The sequence below is a fragment of the Strix uralensis genome, chromosome 21, assembly GCF_047716275.1.
Source record: "Strix uralensis isolate ZFMK-TIS-50842 chromosome 21, bStrUra1, whole genome shotgun sequence".
NCBI lineage: Eukaryota > Metazoa > Chordata > Aves > Strigiformes > Strigidae > Strix > Strix uralensis.
Window position 1 is genome coordinate 5788760 of NC_133992.1, and position 14071 is coordinate 5802830.

The 14071-nt window shown below is 39.7% G+C and overlaps 1 protein-coding gene across 10 annotated transcripts in view; it reads right to left on the reverse strand.

Annotated features, from left to right (window-relative positions):
• Positions 1 to 14071, reverse strand: part of CDK5RAP2 (CDK5 regulatory subunit associated protein 2) — an 85244-nt gene that overhangs the window by 33010 nt on the left and 38163 nt on the right. For 7 of the 10 annotated variants that reach the window (XM_074890799.1, XM_074890793.1, XM_074890789.1 and 4 more), the window contains 5 exons: positions 13224 to 13352; positions 8446 to 8541; positions 7681 to 7728; positions 6867 to 7054; positions 2131 to 2596 (listed from right to left, as the gene is read on the reverse strand). In XM_074890799.1, coding sequence (XP_074746900.1) covers positions 2131 to 2596; positions 6867 to 7054; positions 7681 to 7728; positions 8446 to 8541; positions 13224 to 13352 — 927 coding nt within the window. The remainder of the gene's footprint in view (positions 1 to 2130; positions 2597 to 6866; positions 7055 to 7680; positions 7729 to 8445; positions 8542 to 13223; positions 13353 to 14071) is intronic. The other 3 variants (XM_074890794.1, XM_074890792.1, XM_074890791.1) reach the window with 2 other exon arrangements.

A 14071-nucleotide genomic window follows, 5' to 3' on the forward strand; every position in this document is an offset into this window, starting at 1 on the left:
CTTAGCAATTATAGTCCTTACACAATGTAAAATAATAAAAAGCAAGTTCCATTTTCCTAATGACATACTCAATTCCTTTTGTACATACATGAATACAATATCATCTGCAGGCTGAAAAATAAATCCAGGCGGAATGAACTTCCTGCTAGTTTTACTAAACTGCACTAATAACATCAAACAATTTCCAGCTGTCTCAGGGCTGTTGTAGAGACATATACGTCACCCAGATTATCCAAAGTCCAGTTCAGCTGGATACATGAAATTATTTATAAAAGACATTCAGAAGCAAAAGATACACTGCATTAGTCCAAACAAGAAAGCTTTTAAAGTCATTGACTCAGAGATTGCATTGAGGTTGCAGCTGATTAAACTAGAGAGGACTCTGGAAACTAATGAATCAAAACAGTGCACTGAAACTCCAGAAACAGAGGAACTTGAAAAAAAAGATTTGCAGAAAGAACTCTAGGTAACCCTGTGGAGGGCAGACAGGCCTTTATGTGCCTTCAGAGAGATTGTCCTTCATTCCTGAGAAGTAAGACCAGCAACTCAAAGACATCATTAGAGTTCTTAAGCAAGCCATCACAAGTAGATCTTCATTAATAGACCAGCTAGGCCCTCAAACCCCTTCCCCCTCTACTACCCATCTTTACTCTTCCTGACTTCCACCTGTCCTCATCTCTTCATGTGCTCCTGGAGTCAGCTGCCCTGGATAGCACCAGCACGAACAGATGAGAAAGCACAGCCTCTCCTTTGTCTCAACCATCCCAAAGATGCAGGAACAGCTACCACAGCAGCCAGCCTGCCAAACACGACCACCCAAATGCCTAATAGACTAAGAACATTAACAACAGCCCAAGAACTTTTTCATTATTATCCTCTTTCCTCCCCAAACATATTTTTTTTCGAAGTAGAAAATTTATTGCCAATAGGGAAAGCTTAAAAGACTAAGAATGTACCCAAAGATACTCTGACAGATTTTGATGACATGTAAATTGTTTGGTGAAACAAGACATAGTTTTTGTGACTGACTTAGGTTTTGGTTTTTCACGGGTATCATAACCTATTGCTAAGACTGGCATGAATTTGCTAGGATGGTTGCCAGGGACCAACCATGCATATCAAAATCTCTTCCTTAAAATCCCAAACTAAACTGAGATGCTTATGCCTGTACAGAACAAAGTCTTGTCAACATCTCTTGGTTTACAAGACTCTTCCTTCAGAAAAATTAATCCAACAAGAACAAGGCAGAATAAAAGAGAATTGTTCCCAATTGTTATTTCACAGAAATCTCTTGATCGCTAAAGTCATGGAAACCATTCTTTGCAGAAGGTGCTACAACATTCTCTATTAGCAGTGCACAAAATCAAAAGCAGTACTCTCCTTTATCTGATCTGCAAGAGCTAAGATCTTCAAAGAGTTTTCAACTTCGCTTCTGTAACTGCTACTGAAACAATACATATGAACTCTTTAGGAGACACTGTTTTCCCACCTCTTTGGGATCACAGACTGCCTGCATACAAAAGGCTTGAAAACTTACCTGGCACAAGCAAATTATGTCACTACATTTAGGTTCCAAACAAATATGAAGAAATGCCCCCACAGTTTATAGAGTACTACTGGTCATACTTCTCTAGAAGCAAGATAGTGATAAGCCTAAAATTAAGATTTGAGTTTGTTGAAATCTACCACTAACTCTTCACCAGCATGCTCTCAGACATTATGCAAGTCTTCAATTTTCTAAAACACATTTGCCATTTAGACTTAATAAGCTATCAGTTCAGAATTCCCTGGTTCTGCATGTTACAAACATCTATGCAGAGATATAAGGTTGTACAAAATCAGATCATTATGCTATAAACTATCTCTTTTTCCAAAAACTACAATATTTACTAGTATCTGGTCCCGGTGAGGATTGAAATTCAATTAATTAATGTTCCAAAGCACACTGAAGTATGTGATGAAAAGCTCTGAACATTAAGAACAATTATCTAAAATATATTTGGCTTGCATCTCTTTTTCTAATTTTAAAAATTACACAAAAGCGAGATTTAATATTAGAAATGAAACATATTTTTTCCTTTTATACATCTATTCCCTAAGTACCAAAAAGAGAATCTTAAATAAACTTACATCATTTGTTCTCTTTGTAAGAAAAAGTCTTTCATGCTGTTCACCCTTCTTATACACATTTTCTTGCTGATGTTCTCGTTCTGCATTTAATCTTGGAAATTCTGGTTTTTCTTCTGAGGCTCCTTTTTTGCCTTCATGTTTGAATCTCATGGCATTACTCTCTAAAGTAATTGTTTGTGTAGCTGCATCTTTCAATTCCACTTTCAGCAACTCAATATCCTTATTAATCTGTGGCATTGCATCTGGATAAAGCTTCTCTCTCCCATCAAAAGTTGATTTCAATTCTACTTGCTGCTTTAAGAATTTATTGACCTGCTTGAAATGTTTGAGTTCATCTCTTAGTTGAATAATCATTTGCCTAAGATCTTTTTCATCCTTTTTCTCTATATCTTCACTTGAACATTCTTGCTCAGTTGTGTTCAGATGATCTAACAGTTCATTTACAATTTTCATTTGTTCTTGTCTGCTATATACAGGAAGGAGGAAAGAAAAGGCATGAATTTTATTTTTATTTAAGCAAATAAGAATACCTTCTAAGAAACACTTCTGCAATGTCTTGACATATTTGGAATTCCCAGGAGATTCTGTTTTACTCACTAATGAATTGCTAATGAACAGTTTTAGGAAACCTTTTCACATATAATGTGTTACATCATAAATTGCTTTTCTCCTACGTATGACTGCATATGCTCTACTGCCCCTTTCCCCATTCATGAACAGATACTAAACCTCTGGTAACTAAATCAATTGCTTACATAACATAGCAATAGAAGAAACAGGAAGGGATTTTCAAGAGTTTACTCTCTGATTTAACTACCTTAAAAATAAAATCCTACCAAAACCACAGGAGACTCTAGATGTCAAGTTTTTCTGAAAATCTATCCCTTCATGTATTTCTAATGTAACTGGGAAGATGGAAACTGAGAAAACAGCCAAAAGCCTGCAAAACAGCTCATTACAGACCACCAAACTCTCCCACAGATAACTAGCAGTCCACGGACAGCAGTCTGGAAAGCAAGGTTTTAAGTGAAAATTAAGCCAAATAAGAGACATTTAAAGCATAAGCAAGCCCTCAAATTCTACAGATGATTTCATACATCCACCAGAGAGCTGTTCGTGCCACTAAACATGTAAACCAGCATTTAAAACACCTGCATTTGTATAGCTAACATTTGAAATGGTAGACGCTAACTAGGCTTTTTATGTCTTTCTCTGGCATCTAATGTCATTAGTGAGGATTCAGTTATGCAAAGTACAGGCTCATCACCAGTCAATCTGGTCATTTATACTTGAACATAGAAAAGATTACACACTATAGTGCTAAAGATGATGGTCCCAGTAATACTCATTAGCAGACTTTTAAGTAAAGTTAAATAAAACAATGCTACCTATTCATCTTCGAGGAGATTACTATCTCCTCATTTACTAGTGCTTTGACAACTAAGACCATTTATGCCTTTTGGAGAGTTTTAAATAATAATGTGAAAATAAGGAATTGCTTTGCATAAAGTCAAGTGCAGTGCATGCTGAACACAGAAAACAGGATCTGACTTGTGTCCCCACAAGATACTCTGCTACCAGCACTGCTGAGCACAATGTATATGAAAGGTCATTCCCATTACTCTCCAGAAACCACTACAGCTCGCTGAAGGAACAGCACTGACGGGAACTGAAAAAAGTCACATAACACCGTACATAGTCATTACAGTGCGGAGAGAACTAGGAAAGGAAAAGGAAAGATCTCCTGCAGCAGGTGGCTGAGCTGCAGGAGGTGATGAGAGGCTGCGTAGCATCAGGGAGGCTGAGGAGGAGTCAGATGGCTGGTTCCAAGCACAGTCTGCAGTAGGCCCACGGCCACACAGTCAACACTCCCCCACCGGCACACAGGGAAGGGAGGGGGGGTCAATAATGCAGAGGAATGGAAGCTGCAACAGCAAGGAGCTGCAGGAGGGAGAGACTTCCCCCAGCGCCTGAGGTGCCCTTGCACAACCGCTTCACTGCTCTGTGGACGGAAGAGGAAAGACCTGTCCCATCAGCAGAGGCACCAGGGCTGAGCACGGCAGCCCAGTGTGCCCTCTGTATGACAACCAGAGCAACTAGGGAACGGCGATGGGTGATAGTCGTGGGCGACTCTTCTGAGAGGTGCGGAGACACCATCTGCCAACTGAGGTGCTCTCTGGAGAGGTGTGCTGCTTGCCAGGGGCTCCTGTCAGGGCTGTCATGGAGAGGCTGCCGAGCCTCGTACAGCCCACTGACTGTTACAGCTGCTGTTGTTTCACGTGGGCACCAGTGATCCAGCCAGGAGCAGTCTGAGGAGTATCAGGAGGGATGACAGAGCCCTGGGAGCAGCCAGACGGGACTCTGGAGCACAGGTAGTTTTTTCAACAGTCCTCCCAGTCAAAGGGAAGGGGTTTGAAAGGACCGGTTGAATCTGGTGAATCAACAATTGGTTACAGGACTGATGCCTCAGCCAGGGGTTCGGCTACTTCAACCATGGGACTCGCTTTGGGAAACCTGGTCTGCTGGGGGCTGATGGGGTCCATCTGTCAGAGAAGGGGAAGAGCATCTTCTGCCATAGCCTGCGAGGCTGGTCAAGGAGGCTTTAAACTAAAGTTGCCAAGGAAGGGGAACCTCACTCCATGCCACTCCTACCAGCTTGATGCCAGTGCCAGCAATAGATGCCCAGAGCTTGGAGAGGGATCACAGGGCAGCAGGAGAGCCCCCGAAGAGCACCACAAAGGAATTTCAGCCAGTCAGCTTCACAGGGTCCAACTTAAATGCCTCTATACAAATGCACATAGCATGGACAATAAACACGAGAAGCTAGAGATGTGCAAATGCCTGCAGGGCTGTGATCTTATTGGCGCCACAGAGATGTGGTGGGATGGCTCCTATGACTGGAGTGTTGGAATGGAAGGATACGGGCTCTTTAGGAAGGACAGGCAGGGGAGATGAGGAGGGGGGGGTTGCCCTCTATGACCAGCTGGAGTGACCAGAGTTCTGTCTGGGGATGGATGAGAAGCCAACCAAGAGCTTATGGGTCAGGATTAAAGGGAAGGCAGGGACAGGAGACATTATAGTGGGGGTCTGCTACCAGCCACCCAACCAGGGAGACCGAGCAGATGAAGCCCTCTACAGACAGACAAGAGCAGCCTCACATTCAGAAGCCCTGGTCCTTATGGGGGACTTCAACCACTCCGATACCTGTTGGAGACACAACACAGCAGGGCATAGGCAATCCAGGAGGTTCCTGCAATGCATTGATGACAACTTCCTTCTCCGAGTGATAGAGAAGCCAATGAGGAGAGGTGCTATGCTGGACCTTGTTCTCACCAACAAGGAGGACATGCACCTGCTCGAGCAGCTCCAGAGGAGGCCACGAAGATGCTCGGGGGGCTGGAGCACCTCCCCTATGAGGACAGGCTGAGAGCATTGGGGGTGTTCAGCTGGAGAAGAGAAGGGTCTGGGGAGACTTTAGAGTGGCCTTCCAGTACTTAAAGGGGCTACAGGAAAGGTGGGAGGGACTCTTTATCAGGGAGGGTAGGGATAGGATGACAGGTAGCAGTTTTAAACTGAAAGAGGATAGATTTAGATTAGATATAAGGAAGAAATTCTTTACTGTGAAGGTGGTGAGGCCCTGGCACAGGTTGCCCAGAGAAGCTGTGGCTGCCCCCTCCCTGGAAGGGTTCAAGGCCGGGTTGGACGGGGCTTTGGGCAACCTGGGCTACTGGAAGGTGTCCCTGCCTGTGGCGGGGGGGTTGGAACTGGATGATCTTTAAGGTCCCTTCCAACCCAAACCAGCCTGTGATTCTAGGATTCTATTCTATGATGATCTCCACTGAAGCTCTAAACCAGTTTTCAAGCAGGAGATTAAGTGGTTTAAGCATGAAATTTCAGGAAAGAACTAGTCAGGGTGTGGTTTTCCTGTACACCCTATTCTTGCTTGGTATTGTCCAGTTCCTATGGAAATGAGCATTTCAGCTGGGAATTGATCAAACCATAGTGTAACACACACACCTGAAAATCACTGGTTACACTAGGGCTTATACAGATTTAGTTACACAAGTGTTTTCTCCTGTATGAAAAGTGACCTAAGTACTTAAAACATGGTTCATCTCAGCACAGTCCTACAAGTGGTTACACTGGAATAACCAGTCAACTGCAGGACATGGGCCCAGACTCCTTAAACTGCTGCCAGAGGTCAAACCTCTGTCCAAGCAGTTCAGATGAAATGGCAAAGGCCACAGCGCGTACAGTAACGTCCACTAAAAATTAACTCTGTAAAACAGTCATTGTAACTCCAATTCCTCCATCCTCAGTTCCTTACACATATAATTTTTACAGCAGTACAGTATCATACTCTCCATCATACCACCTTCCACTGGCTTGTGTTCTCAGATATTTTATTTTTTAAAAAAAGTACCACCTATTATCATCTGAGCCCTTTACACTGCTAGACCCCATCCTGAAAACAATCAGTCCCTACAGTAAAGCTCCATCTAGCAGTAACTTTGGAGAGTTTTTTTCTTGTAATGGGTTTTTCATAAGGATTTCTACTGATAGTATGTTTCCTAATTACTTAATTGCATGATAGACTAAAATGGCTCTGAAGGCGCCTTGCCAATCTCTCAGGTAAATTAGACAGTGCCATTATCTAAATTCACTTTAGCAAAATCACTTTATTCTCTTCTCAAATAGAAACACTGTCAAAAGCAGTACATATCCCTCATACTTACGTAGATTCCAGTACAGATGTTCTATTTTCTCTTAAAAGAGATGTGAGCAAGTTCTCTTCTGTTTCATGTTCACCCATTTCTATTCTGCCAAACTGTTTGCCAGTTGTATCGTGTTCAAACTGAGGCTTATTTGGACTCCTGTAATGTCTATCTTTGCAGAAGCTCTCTGAATAGCCTGATGGAGTTATCTGTTAAAAAATTGCAAACATTTTTCTTATTACACAGGTATGTAATGTTCTATTAAATTCAGGGACATAATCTTTTTGTAATCTGGTTTAGTAATTCCTGATGCTCTTTATCTACATTAAGAAGCATCCACAGACATTTCACTTACTTTTTATTAATAGAAAAACTAATTAACATCTATTTCATATGATTAATTCATAGTGATCAGTTGTTTAGTAAGTAGTAAGTAGATTTCCCTGAAGGTCTTTATCTGTGAAGAGGTATGAAACTTCTGGAATGTTGCCTGAAGATTGCAGCTAACTTTTTATTAGTTCACCTTTGAATCATCTGCCTTTACAGTACAAACTCTGTCCTGGGATCTCCAGATGCAAGCCCTGATGGCCAGGACAGGATACAACTTGAAGTATTTACAAACTGCCAACTTTTTGTATGCAACACCGCAGATGTGCCTTAGGAAATTTCTACATGGGATCTCTCCAGTAATTCAACCCCCATTTAAAACAATGAAAGTCTTCTGACATGAGAATTCCAACTGGGCCCATTTCGATACAATTTCCATCAGTAGACATCAGCAGCGAGAGATTAAGATGTTTAAGAGTCAAGAGAACCTTTACAATACAATGCTTACCTGCTTATCCACCTCACAAGGAAAATCCAAAGATACTTGAAGGCATACCTAGTAAACAGAGCAACACAGAAATTATGAATTTTAAAGAACAGAAGATCATTATTCTTCAACATTACTAACCAAAATGCCCTGTTTCGTGTCATATTTTAGCATATTATGAATTTTAAACCAGAAATGTTCAACTTTATCTGTACCCCACGACCCTTTAAGATTCCTTGCAACCTGAATTATTTTATGATTCCATAATGCTTTATATTACATCATTTTTGAATGATGGAGTAAGAGGACAGCAGATTCCTGTATATATGACAATGTAGTCGACAAGTTGCCAAGATATGAAATGTTTCAACCCTGAAGAAGGATCTACAGTAATTTTTCTTCAATCATAACAGCAAGTGAATCTTATACAATTTGTACTACAGGCCTGACTGCAATGAAGGCTGAAGATCAGTGAGTGTGTATGTAAAGAAACACAGTTCCAAGGGAATTTCCGTCATCCCCATTAAGGAAGATCATAAGTACTCGAACAAGAGAAAACAAGGACCAGAACGAAAGCTGTCTTGACTGCAAAACCCTAGCAGCAGAAAAATACAGGAAAAAGCTTTCAGAAACTCTTTAGGATAACAATTAGTTGAAAGCAAAATCAGATACCAAGAAAAGTATGCTTTGTTTGCAAAAGACTTTGTGTTCTAAGAAAATAAGAATCTTCGAGTGCATGCAGAGAAAAGAGTACTGTAACAGCATGTACCCAGATTGGAGTCCTACCTGACTGACCCTCTCAGAAAATTGACTGTTCTGCATCTTCCTGTCATTGTCACCATCTTCAGTCTGCATCACAGGCTCCTCTGTTATTTCAAGACACTACACAAAGTATGGAATGATGTGAAAACGTAGCACAAAAAAAATACTGTGGTATGAAACATGCACAAATATGTCTTAAAAGAAAAATAAAAAAAGCCTGTAATACAAAGTAACAAACACTGAATTAGATTTCTTCAACAAAACCAAAGAAAATTTAATATCAAACCCAGAAATGACTCAAATATAGTGGAAATTTACCTTATACATTCCTTCATTTATTTAACTCTTTCTTCTCAGAATTCACAAAAAATATAAAAATCACTTAACCTCTTCTGACAAAGAACCTCTCTATTTTCAGTCATGTTCTCCTTGTGCCTAATTTATTTTCCAGTTCCCAGAATTTATTTTCATTTGCAACACAACTTAGGCTCTTCCCCAGCATCCAAGAAATAGATGCTTTTAAAACAAAGCACAATAGCTTGCTATACACTAAAAAGATTTACTGTAACACTGAAGGATACAATCTGCTGTGTCTTGCCTAACTTTGCCATTTTGTAGCAAATGGTGCCAAATAATTTTTTTCTCCCTGTTTTCCACAGAACCCAATCCATCTCCCATCACTTATATTTCCTGAGCAAAGAGGAGGAGGAAGACTCAGCTTTTTTAGTAGCAGAACCCAAGTTCCTGACATCAGCATTACGGACAGTGAGACCAGAATCCCTTTGGTTTGCTGGATGTTACATCCCAGCAACAGATCTGCAAGCAAGGGACGAGACGCACACGCTGCTCTCAACAGCAGCAAAGACCACAGCGAGCAAGCTGCACTTACACACGGTTCACAGAAAATATTTTCAGTTTACTTACAACTCACTTCCTTTACTCAGTTTGCTCTGGAGGTAAGGACAGAATTTAGCCTTGCCTATGTCAGTTTAATACTGATCATAAGAAAATCTCTTATTTACAAAGAATTATTATATTCAGTAGCCGCATTGTGGTACAGCCTGTCAGCCAACAGCATGAGTACAAGGACAGTCCTTCATCCCACTTTGGGATCCACCACAAGCGACCTGCAGTTACCACGTGCCACCACTCCCCTGTGATAAGACCAGATTGGACATTAATATCATCTTGGTTTATAGCAACATTTCCCAATCTAATAGAAAATGAACGTTACTAATAGAAAATGAAAGTTATTTAAGATTTTTGCTGCTAAAATCTCATTAAATAGTAGAAAAGTGCAAAAGCAAAGGTAAATATCAACAATGCTATGCCTAATATGCCTAAACCATAGGTAGGATACAGCACTGACACACAGGATTCAAACTGCATTGGGTAAAAATTTTAGTCTTAAAGCTTTGTGGCAATAATATAGCACTGCTGCGTGTAACAGTCATGTTTTGGTGTCACTTGGGCTAAAGAAAAATTACCTTAAGACAAGAAAAGCAGAATCTTGAGCTTAATTACCAAAAATTGAGATTATAGGTACAGAGACTCAGAAGACAGACTGGAAGGAAAGGAACTGGTGTCTAGGGGTCATGGCTGTCATATTTATAGCTTCGATGGATACAGAGCACAGTGCTGAAACTTACAGCATGAAAAGAGAAACCTCTTTCCCCAGTACCACATGCTGGAACGTCCTGGCTCACAGCATGTCCGTCCAATCGCAGACAAACAGGATTCTGCAATGAGCATTTTTTTTGCTTCCCATGAACCCTGGGAATTGAATGCATGTGTGGGGTCTGATTTTTTTTAATTGAGTATGCACAGAATGTATGCATATCTATATGAAATAAATGAGAAAAGCCTTTTTATCTTCCAATCCCTAGCAGTATAAGCAACTCTAATGGTTTTAAGTATGAATTTTAAAAGGCAGAAACCGGATGGTGCAGCATATTAATACATTTGCCTTTTACTCTTAGAAATCTCTATTGAAAACTAACTTCAAGTCATATTTGAATTATTTTGGTATTTTCACTCAGACTTGGTTTTCTAGGATAACACAAAGTAAAGACAATCTGAAAACCGGAGGAAGACAGAGAGGATTGTGGTATATAGCAAGGGCATGCATTATAAAAAGATCACTTTATTGTAATCTTAGGATGCCAAAAGTCCAATAATGCTAGCTATTATAAAAAAAAAAAATGTTAAGGTTTAATATTCCATATGTAGATTCAGGACAAACCCTGCATTTGTGTATTAAAAATAAACTTACTTGCACATATAACTTATCCACCCAATGCAACTACCTTTTATGACTCAACATTTTTTAGTACTTAGCTTTTCCCAGGCAAGTGTTTGGTTTAATAAGTGATGATTCTTAGAATGAAACTATTACATAAGACCGATAGGTTATAGAACACTATTACAACAAACGACTGCAGTTTGAGCCTGGTTCTATGGCCCTATGTCTGAGAGGCTGAAAAGAAACTTTCTGTGCTCCAAGGAATACAACCTAATGTTCAACAAAATATTAAAAGAAAATAAGTGTCTTAAGGCCAGAAAAAAAGTCTACCAAGAATAAGCTGCTTGTTTAAAGTATTTCCTTGGAGACTGAAAACCTTGAGAATGTTTTTCCTAAATGAACCACTGCTATGCTTGGTTTGCAAAGATCCCTGGAGCCCTGAAGGCTGAAATCACTGAGGCTGCTTCTCTCAGAGAAAGCAGATGTTCAGAGGACAGTACAAAAACAACCTTTTTCTCTCCTCCTTCTCCCTCCCTTCTGAACATGAAGCCAAGAAACAGAGTACTAGGGGCTGGGGCTGTCAGACCTTTGGGAGATGCCCTGCAGAGGCACCAACATGCAGATTTATCAGATTTGTGCTCCAGCTTTGTAAAGGAAAAGAAAGATGGGTTCATTTTAAGAACCCGAGGACACATCTTCCTGTGTCTGTCCAAATTCCCCTTATACCACATACGTTAGTGTCATCTCTGCACTACCTGCCAACAAATTCTAGCCCAAAACACACACAAAAAATAGAACTTAGGGGGTTTTGTCAATGGTTATTAATATGCAAAACACATTGTTGTCACAATCCATAATCCAAAATCCAGGTTGCCATTTATTGCTCAAGACTGATAAAATAGTACCTTTTAAACTAAAAACTTTTAATTTCAGATCCTTTCACTTTTGAGCTCCATAATACTATTATCATTCTGGCCCAGGTTAAAATACCATATTTTACTTCGCTCTTTCCTTTACCAGAATTTTGAGGTTTATTTATATTTTATAAGCTTCGCTCTTTGTCATTGTACATCTAATTTCATGATTTCATGTTGACAGCTTCTTAAGTAAGTAGCCCCATATGTACTTTTCATGCCGAGACAAATGCAGGAGCATACAGTATCTTGTCATGATGATCTTAGTACCAAAGGAATTCGTGTCCTGTGCTAACTATGGCATCCGTGGGGGTGCAGCACCCTCTGCAGGATGACGAGCCAAATTGCTAAAAATATTAATCTATAGAAAGTGCATGCACTCTGAAACAGATTGCCCACAAGCTTTTCATGCAAACCTATTACAGTAATGTTGTAAATTCATTATTTTAATAAAAGCCATGGGGCCCCTAAAGGTCAAGCTGTAATTTAAAACATATTTCAATTAAAAGTTGCACGAGTACGTCTTAAAAATGAAAAAGCAAGATTTTGTGACTTTCAATGATTGCTCCCAGCACATCTGCAGCACATACAGTAAAAGACATGACCCTTTTTCCAGAGTCCTGCAGAAAAATCATCAATATCACAGTTCCAGTTCTTGAATTAGACAATCCCTACATGTAACTGATTCAAACTATCCCAAATTTTCTGTTTGAGTTCAACTCAGAAATTCGAGACAGAAGATACCAACACCATCATTATTCCTTTTTGTATTTTTTCCATCCTATTCAATATGTTGTGCACAACAACAATGTAACTGAAAGCAAAAACCACAACAGAATATAAAGAAAAGTACTACCAGCCACATTTCAAGTGATACTTCATAACAAGCTAGAAGGTTCGCTAGAATCTACCATGGCCTCCTGAACATCTTTCATCATTCACACATAAGACGACACATGGGGACCCAAAACCCAAAATACTTCTCAGAGGAAGTATTTTGCCGAGACCTCTTCTTCTCCACAGCTAAAACCAGTCTTAGCTTTGGGTAAAAGAATGAAACACCCAACGCTGATTACTTCCTCGCACCTCTCAGCAATCTACCACAATGCCAGCCACTTCTTCATGTATTTCTATATTCTATATGAAGGAACAGCCTGTGTTTAAGTGAGCTGAGGTGCTGCTCTCCTTTTTTGGCTACAGTGAACCCTAGTTGTTTTGCAGATGCAAAGATACAAACTAAGCTCTTACAGAATTAGACACAGCGTGAGAATGACTCTTGAACAGTAGATAAGCAGACTTCCAGTAACAACTAAAATGTTATATAAGATATTGCTTGCTTTGTAAAATTAACTATTTCCTCCCCTTTCAATTGCCAAAACAAATAGATCACAGCCCCAATTAATATTTTAATGTGTATGTTGTTTCCTTAAAATCAACTTGACACATCACTGAGCACTTGCATTGAGCTGATTCTCTGTTGCACTAACATCTTAAAGTTGTTTACATCATTAATTTAAAAAGATATTATAAGGAATTAGCAAGCTAAGCCCTGAGGGTTTTACACTCATTCTGCACTGATGTAAATCACTCCACAAGGTATATTAGATGTGAGAGTCAGATCCACTACTTTAACACAGAAAACCTACCTCACTGTAGTTTAATACTTTTAGTGCTTCCTTCCCTTGAGAATTTGTTGTACAAAGTCCAAGCTGTTTTTTCTTAAGTTCTTGATTAATTGACTGCAGATCCTTAACCATCAAGAGAAGGTCAGTAACCTAAATAACCAAAGGAAGAACAAGCAAAACTGGTAACATCCATACTAGTATGAACACAAATGATGATATATAAATCTCCAGCTAAATCTAAACTGCAGAGTTGGAAAGCCCAAGCTTCTGTGTCTGCTCATGAGGCAATTTCTCTGTGTATGAAAACATGACTATATATTTGTGAGTTAATGTGCAAGAAATCTTAACTTGTAAGGCTGCAGTTTCCAGCCACGTTATTAAGTTGAGCTATCAAGTTTCACTCAGTAGCAAGAAGAAACCTGAGGGCACCTCACACCAACAGGCTGATTTGAGAAGAAACACTTTAGTGCAAGGGAAACCAGCATTACAGGGAAAGAGCAGCATTCAGAAACAACCCATTCTTCTATCTCAAACATCCTTTATAAGCCACTGTCTTTCCAAGTAGTTTCACAGATACAAACTCTGAATGGACAATCATGTTCAGAACTCTTGAACAGACATTACTGTCACAGACTCATGTAAGTATATCAAGAAGGCCATGTTTGTAGAAGAAAGTGAAATCTTATTAGACCAATTAATATATTTACAAAAAACAGATCAGCTTTCAGGTATACAAACCCCTTTTCATGTAAGAAATGGTTTATAAAAATCTTTTGTTAAAGATCATCCCTGAACGTACAAAAGCGAATATATTCAGAGATAAAGTGGTATAACCCCAGAATGGACTGGGACACAATCTGGGGCTTTTT